The sequence below is a fragment of the Heterodontus francisci genome, chromosome 30, assembly GCF_036365525.1.
Source record: "Heterodontus francisci isolate sHetFra1 chromosome 30, sHetFra1.hap1, whole genome shotgun sequence".
Classification (NCBI taxonomy): domain Eukaryota; kingdom Metazoa; phylum Chordata; class Chondrichthyes; order Heterodontiformes; family Heterodontidae; genus Heterodontus; species Heterodontus francisci.
Window position 1 is genome coordinate 64,739,580 of NC_090400.1, and position 18,814 is coordinate 64,758,393.

At 45.1% G+C, this 18,814-nt stretch overlaps 1 protein-coding gene across 17 annotated transcripts in view; it reads left to right on the forward strand.

The window, feature by feature from the left end:
• ncor1 (nuclear receptor corepressor 1) overlaps positions 1 to 18,814 on the forward strand; it is a 489,622-nt gene that overhangs the window by 408,671 nt on the left and 62,137 nt on the right. For 14 of the 17 annotated variants that reach the window (XM_068010846.1, XM_068010851.1, XM_068010848.1 and 11 more), the window contains one exon: positions 14,900 to 15,042. In XM_068010846.1, coding sequence (XP_067866947.1) covers positions 14,900 to 15,042 — 143 coding nt within the window. The remainder of the gene's footprint in view (positions 1 to 14,899; positions 15,043 to 18,814) is intronic. The other 3 variants (XM_068010853.1, XM_068010855.1, XM_068010857.1) reach the window with 1 other exon arrangement.

Sequence of the window (18,814 nt, forward strand, 5' to 3'; positions counted from 1 at the left end):
CCTCAAAAAACTCAATCAAATTAGTGAGACACGACCTCCCCTTCACAAAACCATGCTGTCTCTCGCTAATAAGTCCATTTGTTTCCAAATGGGAGTAAATCCTGTCCCGAAGAATCCTCTCTAATAATTTCCCTACCACTGATGTAAGGCTCACCGGCCTATAATTTCCTGGATTATCCTTGCTACCCTTCTTAAACAAAGGAACAACATTGACTATTCTCCAGTCCTCTGGGACCTCACCTGTAGCCAATGAGGATGCAAAGATTTCTGTCAAGGCCCCAGCAATTTCCTCCCTTGCCTCCCTCAGTATTCTGGGGTAGATCCCATTAGGCCCTGGGGACTTATCTACCTTAATGCTTTGCAAGACACCCAACACCTCCTCCTTTTTGATAATGAGATGACTGAGACTATCTGCACTCCCTTCCCCAGGCTCATCATCCACCAAGTCCTTCTCCTTGGTGAATATTGATGCAAAGTACTCATTTAGTACCTCGTCCATTTCCTCTGGCTCCACACATAGATTCCCTTCTCTGTCCTTGAGTGGGCCAACCCTTTCCCTGGTTACCCTCTTGCTCTTTATTCTTCTTTGGCCTCCTTATCTCGAGAGACAATGGGTAAGTGCTTGGAGGTGGTCAGTGGTGTATGGAGCAGCGCCTGGAGTTGCTCTTTATATACGTATAAAAAGCCTTGGGATTTTCCTTAACTCTGTTTGCCAATGACTTCTCATAACCCCTTTTAGCCCTCCTGACTCCTTGCTTAAGTTCCTTCCTACTGTCTTTATATTCCTCAAGGGATTCGTCTGTTCCTAGCCTTCCAGCCCTTATGAATGCTTCCTTTTTCTTTTTGACGAGGCTCACAATATCTCGCATTATCCAAGGTTCCTGAAACTTGCCAAACTCCCACATGTCAGATGTTGATTTACCCTCAAACAGCCGCCCCCAATCTAAGTTCTTCAGTTCCTGCCTAATATTGTTATAATTAGCCTTCCCCCAATTTAGCACCTTCACCCGAGGACTACTCTTATCCTTATCCACAAGTACCTTAAAACTTATGGAATTATGGTCACTGTTCCCGAAATGCTCCCCTACTGAAACTTTGACCACCTGGCCGGGCTCATTCCCCAATACCAGGTCCAGAATGGCCCCATCCCTAGTTGGACTATCTACGTATTGTTTCAAGAAGCCCTTCTGGATGCTCCTCACAAATTCTGCCCCATCCAAGCCCCTAGCACTAAGTGAGTCCCAGTCAATATAGGGGAAGTTAAAATCACCCACCACTACAACCCTGTTACCTTTACATCTTTCCAAAAATCTGTCTACATATCTGCTCCTCTACCTCCCGCTGGCTGTTGGGAGGCCTGTAGTAAACCCCCAACATCGTGACTGCACCCTTCCTATTCCTGAGCTCCACCCATATTGTCTCGCTGCATGACCCCTCCGAGGTGTCCTCCCGCAGTACAGCTGAGATATTCTCCTTAACCAGTAATGCAACTCCCGCACCCCTTTTACATCCCCCTCTATCCCGCCTGAGGCTTCTAAATCCTGGAACATTTAGCTGCCAATCCTGTCCTTCCCTCAACCAAGTCTCTGTAATAGTAACAACATCATAGTTCCAAGTACTAATCCAAGCTCTAAGTTCATCTGCCTTACCTGTTATACTTCTTGCATTGAAACAAATGCACTTCAGACCACCAGTCCCGCTGTGCTCAACAACATCTCCCTGCCTGCTCTTCCTCTTGGTCTTACTGGCCTTATTTACTAGTTCCCCCTCATTTATTTCACTTGCTGTCCTACTGCTTTGGTTCCCACCCCCCTGCCACACTAGTTTAAACCCTCCCGAGTGACGCTAGCAAACCGCGCAGCCAGGATATTTGTGCCCCTCCAGTTTAGATGCAACCCGTCCTTCTTGTACAGGTTCCATCTGTCCCTGAAGAGATCCCAATGGTCCAGATATCTGAAACCCTCCCTTCTACACCAGCTGCTCAGCCACGTGTTTAGCTGCACTATCTTCCTATTTCTAGCCTCACTGGCACGTGGCACAGGGTGTAATCCCGAGATTACAACCCTGGAGGTCCTGTCTTTTAACTTTCTACCTAACTCCCTTAACTCCCCCTGCAGGACCTCATCACTCTTCCTGCCTATGTCGTTGGTACCGATGTGTACCACAACCTCTGGCTGTTCACCCTCCCCCTTCAGAATGCCCTCTGTCCGTTCAGAGACATCCTTGACCCTGGCACCAGGGAGGCAACATACCATCCTGGAGTCTCTTTCACATCCACAGAAGCGCCTATCTGTGCCCCTGACTATAGAGTCCCCTATAACTGTTGCTCTTCTGCACTTTGTCCCTCCCTGCTGAACAACAGTGCCAGCCTTGGTGCCACTGCTCTGGCTGCTGCTGTTTTCCCCTGATAGGCCATCCCCCCCAACAGTATCCAAAACGGTATACTTGTTAAAGAGGGGGATAGCCACAGGGGATTCCTGCACTGATTGCCTGCCCCTTTTAGCATTCACCCATCTATCTGCCTGCACCTTGGGTGTAACCACTTCTCTAAAACTCCTGTCTATGATGCTGTCCGCCATCTGCATGCTCCTAAGTGCATCCAGTTGCCGCTCCAATCGATCCATGTGGTCTGTGAGGAGCTGCAACTGGGTACACTTCCAGCAGATGTAGTCGCCCGGAACGCTGGAAGCGTCACGGACCCCCCACATCTCACAGGTGAAGCATTTCACCCCTCTAACTGACATTTCTAGCACTATTTAATTCATTAATATAAAATAAATAAATACTTATTAAATCCTTACTAAATTGTTATAATTAACTATATGGTCCCTAGTGTTAGATTCCGACTATAAATATTAAATGCTGACTAAATACAATAATCTCCTCCCTCTGGTTTAGTTACTCTACTTATTAGTTAGTTAATTCGGGTTTTAATCAATTTTGACCAATGTTTTATTTTCAAATTCAGTACAAATTACCTACCAGCCAATCAGGTCACAGCTTTCCTGTGACGTCACTTTTCAGTTTTTTTTTTACCAGAGGTAAGTTTTTTATACTTACCGGTCTGGAACTCTGCCCTCCGAGTCTTCTCCGTGAATGTCTGAACACATTTTAGAAATTAGTCCCCCTCCTTACCCTTTACTCTAAAATTATCCCAATCAATATTTGGGGACTTCATGTCCTCCAGTATCACCAGTCTTTCGTTCTTGCACATCTCTGTGATTTCTCTGCAGCTTTACTTCTCTATTTCTCTCTCTCCCACTATTTGGAGGCCTAAAGAATACCCCCAGTTGCATGATCATGCCCTTTTTGCTCCTCAACTCTAACCAAATGGATTCTGTCCTTGCCCCTTCAAGGACATCCTCCCTTTTCAGCACTGCAATGTCTTCCCTAATCAGGACTGCCACCCTACCTCCCTTTTTTCCTTCTCTATCTTTTCTGAACACTTTATATCCTTGTTTATTAAGCGCCCAGCCCCCACCATTTTTAAGCCATGTTTCCGTTATTGCCACTGCATCATATTCCCATACAGATATTTGTGTTTCTAGCTGACCAATCATATTCGCCGCACTTTGTGTGTTTACACACGTGCATTGTAATCCTACCTTTGCATTCCTCGTTGTCCTTCTCAGTCCACTCCCATCTAATACGGAACTACTCCCTTCTCTAGTACTGGCTAATACTCTCACTGTGACCCCACCTAATACCTTGCCATTTCCTACTCTGGTGCTACCTGTCTTTTCCAACTCTCTGCACCTTGGTAATCCTCTCTTGTATTATCTCCTGGTTCACACACCCCTGCCATGTTAGTTTAAACCCTTCCAAGTCGCACTAGCAAATCGCCCCGCAAGGAAATTTGTCCCAGCTCTGTTCAGATGTCTTGTACAAGTTCAACAAAACCTCCTTGCTCTTGTACTCGATGCCCCTATTAATAAAGCCCTTTTTTGAACAGGGGTGTAATGTTTACAATTCTCCAGTCCTCTGGCACCATCCCTGAGTCTAAGGAAGACTGAAAAATTATGGTCAATGCCTCCGCAATTTCCACCCTCAGTATCCTTGGATGCATCTCATCCGGTCCTGGTTCTCTTTCCATGCCAGCCAATATCCTCCTTATCAATTTAAGCCCTTCTCGTGTCTGAATTGCCACTTCTTTAACCATTACCTAGGTTGCATCTTCTTCCTTAGTAAAGACAGATGCAAAGTATTCATTTAATACCTCAGCTGTGCCCTCTGCCTCCGTGCGTAAATCCCCTTTCTGGTCAATAATCGGCCCAACTCCTCTTTTTACCACCTTTTTACTATTTATATGTCTGTAGAAAACTTTGGGATTTCTTTTAATGTTAACTGCCAGTCTCTTTCATGCTCTCTCTTTGCTTCTCTTATTTGCTTTTTCACTTGAAGTGTTGGAAAATGGGATTAGAATAGATAGGTGCTAGATGGCCAGCACAGATACGAAGGGCCGAATGGCTTGTTGCTGTGCTGTATAACTCCATGACTCTATGACTTCCCCTCTGGACCTTCAATATTCAGCCTGGTTCTCAATAGTATCTTCTGCCTGGCATCTGTCATAAGCACACTTTTTCTTCTTTATCTCAATCTCTACCTTTTTTGTCATCCAGGGAGCTCTGGATTTGTTTTCACTGGCGGGCAAGATAAAGGAAAATCACAAGGCTTTTTCTAAGTATATTAAGGGCAAGGGGATAACCAGGGAAAGAACAGGGCCCATTCGGGATCAGAGTGGCAATCTGTGTGTGGAGCCGGAGGACATAGGTGAGGTTTTAGATGATTACTTTTCATCTGTTTTCACTATGAAGAAGGACGATGTAGGTGTAGAGATTAGGGAGGGGAATTGTGATATACTTGAATAAATTAACATTGAAAGGGAGGAAGTATTTGCTGTTTTAGAAGGTTTAAAAGTGGATAAATCCCCAGGCCCAGATGAGGTATATACCCAGGCTGTTATGTGAGGCCAGGGAGGAGATAGCAGGGGCTCTGACACAAATTTTCAAACCCTCTCTGGCCACAGGAGACGTACCAGAGGACTGGAGGACAGTGAATGTGGTACCATTATTCAAGAAGTGTGGTGGGGATGAGCCAGGTAATTACAGGACGGTGAGTCTAACATCAGTGGTACGGAAACTATTGGAAAAAATTCTGAGGGACTGGATTAATCTCCACTTGGAGAGGCAGGGATTAATCAGGGATAGTCAGCTTAGCTTTGTCAGGGGAAGATCGTGTTCAACAAACTTGATTGAATTTTTCGAGGAGGTGACTAGATGTGTAGATGAGGGTAATGCAGTTGATGTAGTCTACATGGACTTCAGTAAGGCTTTTGATAAGGTCCCGCATGGGAGGGTGGTTAAGAAGGTAAGAGCCCATGGGATCCAGGGCAATTTGGCAAATTGGATCCAAAATTGGCTTAGTGGCAGGAGGCAGATGGTCAAGGGTTGCCACCCAAGTTGATAGGGTTGTTAAGAAAGCGTATGGTGTGTTGGCTTTCATTGACAGGGGGATTGAGTTGAAGAGCCGCGAGGTTATGCTGCAGCTCTATAAGGCCCTGGTTCGACCACACTTGGAATATTGCGTTCAGTTCTGGTCGCCTCATTATAGGAAGGATGTGGAAGCTTTAGAGAGGGTGCAGAGGAGATTTACCAGGATGCTGCCTGGACTGGAGGGCATGTCTTACGAAGAAAGGTTGAGGGAGCTAGGGCTTTTCTCATTGGAGCGTAGAAGGATGAGAGGTGACTTGATAGAGGGGTACAAGATGATGAGAGGCATAGATAGAGTGGATAGTCAGAGACTTTTTCCCAGGGTGGAAAGGGCTATCACCAGGGGGCATAATTATAAGGTGATTGGAGGAAGGTTTCGGGGAGATGTCAGAGGTAGGTTCTTTACACAGAGAGTGGTGGGTGCGTGGAATGCACTGCCAGCGGTGGTAGTAGAAGCAGATACATTAGGGACATTTAAGCGACTCTTGGATAGGTACATGGATGATAGTAGTATGAAGGGTATGTAGGTAGCTTGATCCTAGAGTAGGTTAAAGGTTCGGCACAACATCGTGGGCCGAAGGGCCTGTGCTGTACTGTTCTATGTTCTATGGTTGTTTTTGCGAGTGGAAGCCTGTGATCAGTGGTGTACCACAGGGATCGGTGCTGGGACCCTTGCTGTTTGTAGTGTACATTAATGATTTAGACGTGAATATAGGAGGTATGATCAGTAAGTTCACAGATGACACGAAAATTGGTGGTGTTGTAAATAGTGAGGAGGAAAGACTTAGATTACAGGACGATGTAGATGGGCTGGTAAAATGGGCAGAGCAGTGGCAAATGGAATTTAATCCTGAGAAGTGTGAGGTGATGCATTTTGGGAGGACTAACAAGGCAAGGGAATACGCAATGCATGGTAGGACCCTAGGAAGTACAGAGGGTCAGGGGTACCTTGGTGCACTTGTCCATAGATCACTGAAGGCAGCAGCACAGGTAGATAAGGTGGTTAGGAAGGCATATGGGATACATGCCTTTATTAGCCGAGGCATAGAATATAAGAGCAGGGAGGTTCTGATAGAGCTGTAGAAAATTTTCCTGGACACACTCCAGGAACTCTTGCCCCTCACTGCCTCTTCGTCGTCTTCTTCCTCTTCCCCTTCCTCCTTCCTCCCTCTTCCTCCTCCTTCCTCCCTCTTCCTCCTCCTTCCTCCCTCTTCCTCCTCCTTCCTCCTCCTTCCTCCTCCTCCCTCCTCCTCCTCCTTCCTCCTCCTCCTCCTTCCTCCTCCTTCCTCCTCCTTCCTCCTCCTTCTTCCTTCTCCTTCCTCCTTCTTCCTCCTCTTCCTCTTCTTCCTCCTTGTCTCGGGAGACGATGGGTAAGCGCCTGGAGGTGGTCAGTGATTTGTGGAGCAGCGCCTGGAGTGGCTATAAAGGCCAATTCTCGAGTGACAGACATTGGCTATTTGCCAATCCAATAGAACGTTCCCCAAATATAGGGAATGTTGGAAAATAAAACCAACGCATCAACTGTCTCACTAGCCACTTCTTTTAAAACTCTAGGATGAAGTCCTTCAGGACCCGGGGACTTGTCAAACCGCGACTGTAACAGTTTGCTCACTTCCCTGATGATTGTAATTTTCTTGAGTTCCTCCCTCCCTTCATTTCCTGATTTACAGCTATTTCTGGTATGTTACTTGTATACTCTATAGTGAAGACCGATGCAAAATGTCTGTTCAATTCATCTTTTTTTTTTAATTCGTTCATGGGATGTGGGCATCACTGGCTAGGCCAGCATTTATTGTCCATCCCTAGTTGCCCTTGAGAAAGTGGTGTTCTTGAACCGCTGCAATCCGTGTGGGTAGCTGCACCTACAGTGCTGTTAGGAAGGATTTTGACCCAGCGACAGTGAAGGCACGGTGATATAGTTCCAAGTCAGGATGGTGTGTGGCTTGGAGGGGAACTTGCAGGTGGTGGTTTTCCCAAACATCTCTGCCCTTGTTCTTCTAGGTGGTAGAGGTCATGGGTTTGGAAGGTCCTGTCGAAGGAAACTTGGCGAGTTACTGCAGTGCATCTTGTAAATGGTACACACTGCTGCTACTGTGCGTCGGTGGTGGAGGGAGGGAATGTTTGTGGATGGGGTTCCAATCAAGCAGGCTGCTTTGTCCTGGATTTTTTTTTATTCATTCATGGGATGTGGGCGTCACTGGCTATGCCAGCATTTATTGCCCATCCCTAATTTTCTTGAGAAGGTGGTCATGAGCTGCCATCTTGAACCGCTGCAGTCCATGTGAGGTAGGTACACCTACAGTGCTGTTAGGAAGGGAGTTCCAGGATTTTGACCCAGCGACAGTGAAGGAACGGTGATATAGTTCCAAGTCAGGATGGTGTGTGACTTGGAGGGGAACTTGCAGGTGGTGTTTCCATGCATTTGCTGCCCTTGTCCTTCTAGTTGGTAAGAGGTCGCGGGTTTGGAAGGTGCTGTCTAAGGAGCCTTGGTGCGTTGCTGCAGTGCATCTTGTAGATGGTGCACACTGCTGCCACTGTGCATCGGTGGTGGAGGGAGTGAATGTTTGTGGATGGTGTGCCAATCAAGCGGGCTGCTTTGTTCTGGATGGTATCGAGCTTCTTGAGTGTTCTTGGAGCTGCACCCATCCAGGCAAGTGGAGAGTATTCCATCACACTCCTGACTTGTGCCTTGTAGATGGTGGACAGGCTTTGGGGAGTCAGGAGGTGAGTTACTTGCCGCAGGATTCCTAGCCTCTGACCTGCTCTTGTAGCCACGGTATTTATAGGGCTACTCCAGTTCAGTTTCTGGTCAATGGTAGCCCCTAGGATGTTGATAGTGGGGGATTTAGCGACGGTAATGCCATTGAATGTCAAGGGGAGATGGTTAGATTCTCTCTTGTTGGAGATGGTCATTGCCTGGCACTTGTGTGGCGCAAATGTTACTTGCCACTTATCAGCCCAAGCCTGGATATTGTCCAGGTCTTGCTGCATTTCTGCACGGACTGCTTCAGTATCTGAGGAGTCACAAATGGTGCTGAACGTTGTGCAATCATCAGTGAACATCCCCACTTCTGACCTTGTGATTGAAGGAAGATCATTGATGAAGTAGTTGAAGATGGTCGGGCCTAGGACACTATCCTGCGGAACCGCTGCAGTGATCTCCTGGAGCTGAGATGATTGACCTCCAACAACCACAACCATCTTCCTTTGTGCTAGGTACAACTCCAACCAGCAGAGTGTTTGTCCCCCGATTCCCATTTACTCCAGTTTTGCTGTGGCTCTTTGATGCCATACTTGGTCAAATACCGCCTTGATGTCAAGGGCAGTCACTCTCACCTCACCTCTTGAGTTTCAGCTCTTTTGTCCATGTTCGAACCAAAGCTGTAATGAGGTCAGGAGCTGAGTGGCCCTGGAGGAACCCAAACTGAGCGTCAGTGAGCACGTTATTGCTAAGCAAGTGCCGCTTGATAGCACTGCCGACAACACCTTCCATCACTTCACTGATGATTGAGAGTAGACTGATGGGGCGGTAATTGGCCGGGTTTTATTTGTCCTCCTTTTTGTGTACAGGACATACCTGAGCAATTTTCCACATTGCAGGGTAAATGCCAATGTTGTAGCTGTACTGGAACAGCTTGGCTAGGGGCGCAACAAGTTCTGGAGCACAGGTCTTCACTACTATTGCTGGAATGTTGTCAGGGCCCATAGCCTTTGCAGTATCCAGTGCCTTCAGTCGTTTCTTAACATCATGCGGAGTGAATCGAATCAGCCGAAGACGGGCATCTGCGATGCTGGGGACTTCAGGAGGAAGTCATCTCCTTATTTTCCCTTATTAATTCCCCAGACTCACTTTCTATAGGACCAATACCTTTTTATATTTCTAGCTAGCTTTCTTTCGCACTCTAATTTTTCCCTCCTTATTAACCTTCTAGTCATTCTTTGCTGCTTTTTATGTTCTGTCAGATCTTCTGACCCGCCACCCATCTTTGGGCATTATGTGCTTTTTCTTTAAGTTTGATATTATCTTTAACTTTTTTAGTTAACCACGGATGGTGGGTCCTCTCCTTGGAATTTTCCTGTCTCGTTGGAATGTATCTATTCTGTGTATTCTGAAATATCCCCTTAAATGTCTGCCACTGCATCTTTCTTGACCTATCCCGTAACCTACTTTACCAGTTCATTTTTGCTAGTTCTGCTTTCATGCCCTCATAATTGCCTTTATTTAACTTTAAATTATTAGTCTTAGACCCTCTTTTCTCTACCTCAAACTGAATGTAAAATTCAATCATATTATGATCGCTGCTGCCTCGGGGCACCTTCACAATAAGGTCATCAATTACATGATGCATCATGTTGCACAATACCAGACTGCTGTCTGGTTGGCTCCAGAACGTGCTGTTCTCAGAAACTATCCGGAAAACATTCTATGAATTCCACATCTAGGCTACCTTTGCCCATCTGATTTTTCCAGTCAACATGTAGATGAAAATCCCCCATGATTATTGCCGTAACTTTCTGACAAGCATCCATTATTTCTTGCTTTATACCCTATCCTACCATGTGGTTACTGTTACTGTATACCACTCCCACAAGTGATTTCTTGCCACCTTCATTTCTAATCTCAACCCCAAACCGCTTCTACATCCTGGTTTCCTGAATCTCGGTCATCCTTCTCTATTGTGCTAATACCATCATTAATTAACAGAGCCACCCTTCCACTTTTTCCTAGCATCCTGCCCTTCCTAAATGTCATGTACCCTTCAATATTTAGGTTCCCATCAATGTCATCCTGCAGCCATGTCTCTGTAATGGCTATCAGATTGTACTTATTTATTTCTATTTGTGCTATCAGTTCATCTGTTTTGTTTCAAATGCTACTTGCATTCAGATACAGAGCCTTTAGTTTTGTCGTTTTATTATTTTTGTAACCTCTAGCCTTGTCTGCTGTTTACTCTTAGATTTGTACTCACTATCCCTTCCTTTCACAGTCTGTTTATCTTTTCCCATATTAATACCTCTCTCTCTTGCCTTGTCTCTACTCTTTGATTTACCACATCTTCCTAAGTTTGATCCCTTTCTCCCAGTATTTGGTTTAAACCCCTCTGTTTCCCTAGTTCTGCAGCTCGCTAGAACACTGTTCCCGGTACGGTTCGGGTGTAGACTGTCCCAACGATACAGCCCCCGCTTTCCCCAGTAATGGTGCCAGTGACTCACGAACCAGAACCCACATCAACTACACCAGTCTTTGAGCCATGCAGTAATTTCTTTAATCTTATTTGCCCTACTCCAATTTGCATGTGGCTCAAGTAATAATGCAGAGATGGGTACGTTTGAGGTTCTGCTTAATTTGATGCCCAGCTCCTCATACTGACTATGCAGAACATATTTCCTTGTCCCATCTATGTCATTGGTACCTACATGGACCACGATGACTGGATCCTCCCCCTCCAGGAGGGCTTCTTGAAACAGTATGTAGATAGTCCAACTAGGGATGGGGCCATTCTGGACCTGGTATTGGGGAATGAGCCCGGCCAGGTGGTCGAAGTTTCAGTGGGGGAGCATTTCGGGAGCAGTGACCATAATTCCATAAGTTTTAAGGTACTTGTGGATAAAGATAAGAGTAGTCCTCGGGTGAAGGTGCTAAATTGGGGGAAGGCTAATTATAACAATATTAGGCAGGAACTGAAGAACTTAGATTGGGGGCGGCTGTTTGAGGGTAAATCAACATCTGACATGTGGGAGTCTTTCAAACGTCAGCTGATTAGAATCCAGGACCAGCATGTTCCTGTGAGGGAGAAAGACAAGTTTGGCAAGTTTCTGGAAGCTTGGATAACACGGGATATTGTGAGCCTAGTCAAAAAGAAAAAGGAAGCATTTGTCAGGGCTGGAAGGCTAGGAACAGATGAAGCACCTGAGGAATATAAAGACAGTAGGAAGGAACGTAAGCAAGGAGTTAGGAGGGCTAAAAGGGGTCATGAAAAGTCATTGGCAAACAGGATTAAAGAAAATCCCATATATATGTATATAAAGAGCAAGAGGGTAACCAGGGAAAGGGTTGGCCCACTCAAGGACAGAGATGAGAATCTATGTGTGGAGCCAGAGGAAATGGGTGAGGTACTAAATGAGTACTTTGCATCAGTATTCACCAAAGAGAAGGACTTGGTGGATGATGAGCCTAGGGAAGGGAGTGCAGATAGTCTCAGTCATCTCATTGTCAAAAAGGAGGAGGTGTTGGGTGTCTTGCAAAGCATTAAGGTAGATAAGTCCCCAGGGCCTGATGTGATCTACCCTAGAATACTGAGGGAGGCAAGGGAGGAAATTGCTGGGGCCTTGACAGAAATCTTTGCATCCTCATTGGCTACAGGTGAGGTACCAGAGGACTGGAGAATAGCCAATGTTGTTCCTTTGTTTAAGAAGGGTGGCAAGGATAATTCAGGAAATTCTAGGCCGGTGAGCCTTATGTCAGTGGCAGGGAAACTATTAGAGAGGATTCTTCGGGACAGGATTTACTCCCATTCGGAAACAAACAAACATATTAGTGAGAGACAGCCTGGTTTTGTGAAGGGGAGGTCGTGTCTTACTAATTTGATTGAGTTTTTTGAGGAAGTGACGAAGATGATTGATGAGGGAAGGGCGGTGGATGTTGTCTATATGGACTTTAGTAAAGCCTTTGACAAGGTCCCGCATGGCAGACTGGTGCAAAAGGTGAAGTCACATGGGATCAGAGGTGAGCTGGCAAGATGGATACAGAACTAGCTCAGTCATAGAAGACAGAGGGTAACAGTAGATGGGTGTTTTTCTGAATGGAGGGATGTGACTAGTGGTGTTCCGCAGGGATCAGTGCTGGGACCTTTGCTGTTTGTAGTATATATAAATGATTTGGAGGAAAATGTAGCTGGTCTGATTAGTAAGTTTGCGGACGACACAAAGGTTGGTGGAGTTGCGGATAATGATGAGGATTGTCAGAGGATACAGCAGGATATAGATCGGTTGGAGACTTGGGCAGAGAAATGGCAGATGGAGTTTAATCCGGGCAAATGTGAGGTAATGCATTTTGGAAGGTCTAATGCAGGTGGGAGGTATACAGTAAATGGCAGAACCCTTAGGAGTATTGACAGGCAGAGAGATCTGGGCGTACAGGTCCACAGGTCACTGAAAGTGGCAACGCAGGTGGATAAGGTAGTCAAGAAGGCATACGGCATGCTTGCCTTCATCGGTCGGGGCATAGAGTATAAAAATTGGGAAGTCATGTTGCAGCTGTACAGAACCTTAGTTCGGCCACACTTAGAATATTGCGTGCAATTCTGGTCACCACACTACCAGAAGGATGTGGAGGCTTTGGAGAGGGTACAAGGAGATTTACCAGGATGTTGCCTGGTCTGGAGGGCATTAGCTATGAGGAGAGGTTGGAAAAACTCGGATTGTTTTCACTGTAACGACGGAGGTGGAGGGGCGACATGATAGAGGTTTACAAAGTTATGAGCGGCATGGATAGAGTGGATAGTCAGAAGCTTTTTCCCAGGGTGGAAGAGTCAGTTACTAGGGGACATATGTTTAAGTGCGAGGGGCAAAGTTTAGAGGGGATGTGCGAGGCAAGTTTTTTACACAGAGGGTGGTGAGTGCCTGGAACTTGCTGCCAGGGGAGGTGGTGGAAGCAGATACGATAGAGACGTCTAAGAGACATCATGACAGATACATGAATAGGAAGGGAACAGAGGGATATGGGCCCCGGAAGTGCAGAAGGTGTTAGTTTAGGCAGGCTTGGAGGGCCGAATGGCCTGTTCCTGTGCTGTACTGTTCTTTGTTCTCCCACTGTAAGTTCCTCATCAGTCCTGAGCAGATGTCCTGAACCCTGGCACAAGGCAGGCAACACAGCCGTCTGGACATTTGCTGTTTACTTCAGAGAACAGTGTCAATCCCCTCACAATGCTGTCCCCAACTACCACTACTTTGCTTTTGCTTCCCCCACTTGAATGGCTTCCTGTACCATGGTGCCATGGTCAGTCTGTTCATCTACACTACAGCCCTCACTCTTGTCCATATGAGCTGCAAGCACCTCAAACTTGTTGCTCAATTGCAAGGGCTGAGGCTCCTCCACTCCCACCTTCTCAATCCCCTTACCTGCCTGACTCGCAGTCACACCCTCCTGTCCCTGACCAAAACAGATGACCTTATCGTGAGGGGTGTGACTGCCTTCTGGAACCAAGTGTCCAGGTAACTTTCCCCCTCCCTGATGCATCACAGTGTCTGCAGCTCAGCCGCCAGTTCAATGACACTGAGCCAAAGCATCTCAAACCGCACTACAAACGTGGTTGTCACGGTTTACTGTGGCATTCAAGAGCTCCCCCATACTGCAGCCGCAACATATCACCTGTCCTGCCATCTTTATTGTGTTAATTTAATTCTATTTATTTTCTCTTAATTAATTTAAAGTTCCTCACCTTAGTGAACTCCCTCACTTACCAAACTCCCTTCTTCACACTCTGTGCCCTCCAGCAGCACTCTGCAGACAAGCATCACTGAGAGGCCCCTAAATTTATACTCTCTGAAAACAATGATGTGTCAGCATTGCTAGATCTCAGAAACCAGTTTAAGATAGCTACCTAATTAACTAGCTGCAGCTACTCTGAGAGTTTGTATACCCCTATTTAAAACTGCAAGAAACTTAACTTGCCTCCACTTAAACAGTAATTTCAGTGAATTGCTAAATGTAAACAAAACAAAAACTAGTCTTTAGAGAGATTAACCCTTAAAATCCTCTCACTTACCAAACTCCCTTCTTCACACTCTGTGCCCTCCAGCAGCACTCAGTGCTCTCTACAAGAAGATCTAGCTTTTTGGTCCCTAATCAGCCCCACCCTTCCTTTGAGTACCCTTTTACTATTTATTTGTTTATAAAAGACTTCAGGGGTCACCTTTATGTCAGTCACTATTCTATTCTCATATTCTCTCTTTGCTCCTGTTACTTTTTTAGATCTCCTGTGTATTTTCTACTTTCAGCTTGGTTCTCTGTAATATTATGAACCTTACAATTGTCTCATTTTAACCTCTTTATCTTTAGACATCCAGGGAGCTCTAGCTTTGGATGCCCTTTGTTTATCTGTTGTTGGACTGTATCGCGTCTGTACCCAAACTATCTCCTCTTTGAAGGACTTCTGTTGTTGAATTATTGATCCATCTTCCTCTGTCGATCTGTGTGCCGTTTATATCAGAGCGCATTAGAATGTGGTGCCTGGTTGTAGAGCTACTTCTCCTACTTTTAACACCGATATAGAAGTTAAAAATACAATTGTTCTGTCAGTGTGGTCTCATTACTTCATGGCCTCCCCCAGCCTGCCAGTGAGTGACTTGGTTATATTCTCAGAGCATCTGGTTTTATGGCTCACAGTGTTGCTGTATTCTCTCTCCAGGAGTGAGGCGCGATCTCCAGGGAATGTGGGCTATTTGCCGGCGTTCTTCACTAAACTAGAGAACACTTCGCCAATGGTGAAGTCAAAGAAGCAGGAGATATTTCGTAAGTTGAACTCCTCTGGTGGCGGGGATTCTGACATCGGTAAGTCGGCCTGTTCTCCCTTATCTTACTTACTGTCCATCCTGATAAGTTGAAAAGAATACATGCTTCCTCATTCTTCCAACTTCCCCATGCAAACTGGAATCTTGCAGACAACTTGATGTATGATGGCCAGTTTTGTATGGACATTAGTAACTAGGCAAGCCGTCTCTGTGTAACTCTCCATGGAGGCCAGAACTGTCAGGTAAGCAAGGGCTCCATTTAGTTGATAGTTGTTATCGCTTGCAGGACAGGAGTTCTGGGTTAAGGTTTTAATGAGACACTGTGTACAGCTGGAGAATAATTCCTGTATGTAGAGGAGAACAAATGTGGAAGATCCGGTAGATCCTCCCCATCCTTCAAAATTCAACCTCCATGTACACATTTCCCTCCCAGGTAACCCATGGTCACTGTTTCTAACTGGGATGCTGGGGCTGGGCTACAGGAGTTGTGCTTTGTAATGTTTTATTCTCTGTTGAATGCTGTTCAGGAAACTGACAGCTGTTGGGGTTTCCAGTTTCACGCCATGCTCTGATCCAGTTTCATGCCTCCATTAACTATAACACGCTTTGTTTCACAGAACTGAGCGAGCTGCCATGACGTATCAGTTGATTAGTGATTATCCAATCATTCAACCGATAATGCCAATCCGAAGCAATCAAGATCCCTGGCCATCTCTCACTTATCACCAGTTCAGAAAGTGGGGTTTAGTTTCACAAAACAGAGTCAAATCCCCATGACTGTTGGACCCATAGCACATCAGAGATTTGTGTTGTTGGGTTGGGTCCAAACAGCTACAATTCCAGAAAGTAATTTCTCACTGAGAATCACAAACATGTCCCATGAAATATATAAACACTGAGTTGGCAGAAATCACCTATCCCCTTCGAGCACATCAGGATTGATTTACAGGCTTCACCAGGCTTTTTGTACAGTTGTTGAAAAATTGTTTTTCTGTAATGCTTCTACTGGATAGCATATCCTGTATTTGGCCTTGAAATAGAAGACAGTCATCATTCAGTAACTCTTAACTCTGCAGGAATGTCCTTGTAATTTTGAACTGTGGTTTGTTCATGAGAGAACAGCAGTATTAAGGGAGTTTTTGTCAGTTTACAGTGACAGTGGAGCAGGGCCTGTGTGTACATCACACACTATCACAGTATAGCTGAAACAGCATCACTTCTAGTTACAGCTGACCACACTGTACACCAAACTGTTCAATAAAGTGCCCAGAGGTGACTTCACTTTCAGGCTTGGCTCGTGATGGAGTGAGGTAGTGTTCGGTGTAAAATAAAATCAACACAAGGGGTGTAACTAAATGTAATATTTCCAAATTTCCTGATGAGACAAAACTAGGTGGGAATGTAAGTTGTGAGGAGGATGCGAGGAGGCTTTCAGGGAAATTGGACATGCTGAATGAGTGGTAAGAACATGGCAGATGGAATATAATGTGAATAATTGTGAACTTATCCACTTTGGTAGAAAAAACAGAAAGGCAGAGTTTTTCTTAAATGGTGAGAGGTTGGGAAGTGTTGATGTCCACAAGGGACCAGGGTGTCATACAAAACATTGGAATTAGGAGCAGGAAATGGCTCCTCGAGCCTGCTCCGCCATTCAATAAGATCATGGCTGATCTGATTGTAACCTCAACTCCACATTACTGCCTACCCCCAATAACCTGTCACCCCCTTGCTTGTCAATAATCTGTCTACCTCTGTCTTATAAATATTCAAAGACTCTGCTTCCACTGCCTTTTGAGGAAGAGAATTCCAAAGACTCACGACACTCAGAGAAAAAATTTCTCCTCATCTGTGTCTTAAATGGGCAACCTCTTATTTTTAAATAGTGATCCCTAGTTCTAGATTCTACCACAAGACAAAACATCCTTTCCACATCCACCCTGTCAAGACCCCTCAGGATCTTATATGTTTCTATTAAGTCGCCCCTTACTCTTCTAAACTCCCAGATGATACAAGTCTAGCCTGTCCAACATTTCCTCATAAGACAACCCGCCCAGTCCAGTAAACCACTTCTGAACTGCTTCCAACACATTTACATGCTTCCTTAAATAAGGAGACCAGTACTGTACACTGTACTCCAGATGTGATCTCACCAATGCCCTGCATAACTGAAGCGGAACCTCCCTACTTTTGTATTCAATTCCCTTCACAATAAACAATAACATTGTTAGCTTTGCTAATTACTTGCTGAACCTGCATACAAACCTTTTGTGATTCGTGCACAAGGACACCGAGATCCCTCTGCATCTCAGAGCTCCGCAATCTCTCACCATTTCGATAATTTGCTTCTGTTTATTCATTCTGCTAAAATGGACAGTTTTACATTTTTCCACATGATACTCCATTTGCCAGATCGCCCACTCATTTAACCTATCTATATCCCTTTGTGGCCTCCTATGTCCTCTTCACAGCTTACTTTCTTACCTATCTTTGTATCATCAGCACATTTAGCAACCATACCTTTGATCCCTTCATCCAAGTCATTTAGGTAAATTGTAAAAAGTTGAGGCCCCAGCACTGATCCCTGTGGCACACCACATCTTGCCAACCAGAAAATGACCCATTTATGCCTACTTTCTGTTCTTGTTAGCTAGCCAATCTTCTATCCATGCCAATATGTTACCCCCTACACCATGAGCTTTTATTTTCCTCAATAACCTTTGATGTGGCACCTTATCATTAGCCTTCTGGAAATCTAAGTATAGTACATCCACCAGTTCCCCTTTATCTTCAGCATGTTATTTCTTCAAAGAGCTCCAATAAATTGGTTAAACATGATTTCTCTTTCACGAAACCATGTTGACTCTGCTTGATTACCTTGAATTTTTCTCAATGCCCTGCTATAATGTCTTTAATAATAGCTTCTAGCATTTTCCCGAAGACAGATGTTCAGCTAACTGGCCTGTAGTTTCCTGCTTTCTGTCTCCTTCCCTTTTTGAATAAAGGAGTTACATTGGCTATTTTCTCATCCAATGGAACCTTCCCCGAAACTAGGGAATTTTAGAAAATCAAAACCAACGTATTAAATATCTCGGATTCACTCAGCAGGTCTGGCAGCATCTGTGGAAAGAGAAGTAGAGTTAACGTTTCGGGTCAGTGACTCTTCTTCGAAGAAGGGTCACTGACCCGAAACGTTAACTCTACTTCTCTTTCCACAGATGCTGCCAGACCTGCTGAGTGAATCCAGCATTTCTTGTTTTTGTTTCAGATTTCCAGCATCCGCAGTATTTTGCTTTTATTTTAGTATTAAATATCTCACTAGCCATTTCTTTTAAGACCCTAGGATGAAGTCCATCAGGACACAGGGACTTGTCAGCCCACAGCTCCAACAATTTGCTCAGTGCCACTTCCCTGGTGATTGTAATTTTCTTGGGTTCCTCCCTCCCTTCCATTTCCTGATTTACAGCTATTTCTGGGATGTTACTTGTATCCTCAGTAGTGAAGACTGATGCAAAATACCTGTTCAGTTCATCTGCCGCCATCTTATTTTCCCTTATTAATTCCCCAGACTCACTTTCTATAGGACCAACGCTCACTTTGCTAACTCTTTTTTTAAATATCTATAGAAACTCTGACTATCTGTTTTTATATTTCTAGCTAGCTTCCTCTCGTACTCTAATTTTTCCCTCCTTATCAATCTTTTGGTCATTCTTTGCTGTTCCTTATATTCTGTCCAATTGTCTGACCCGCCACCCATCTTTGTACAATTGTGTTCTTTTTCTTTAAGTTGGTGTCCTGCTGTCCGCCACAGGGAA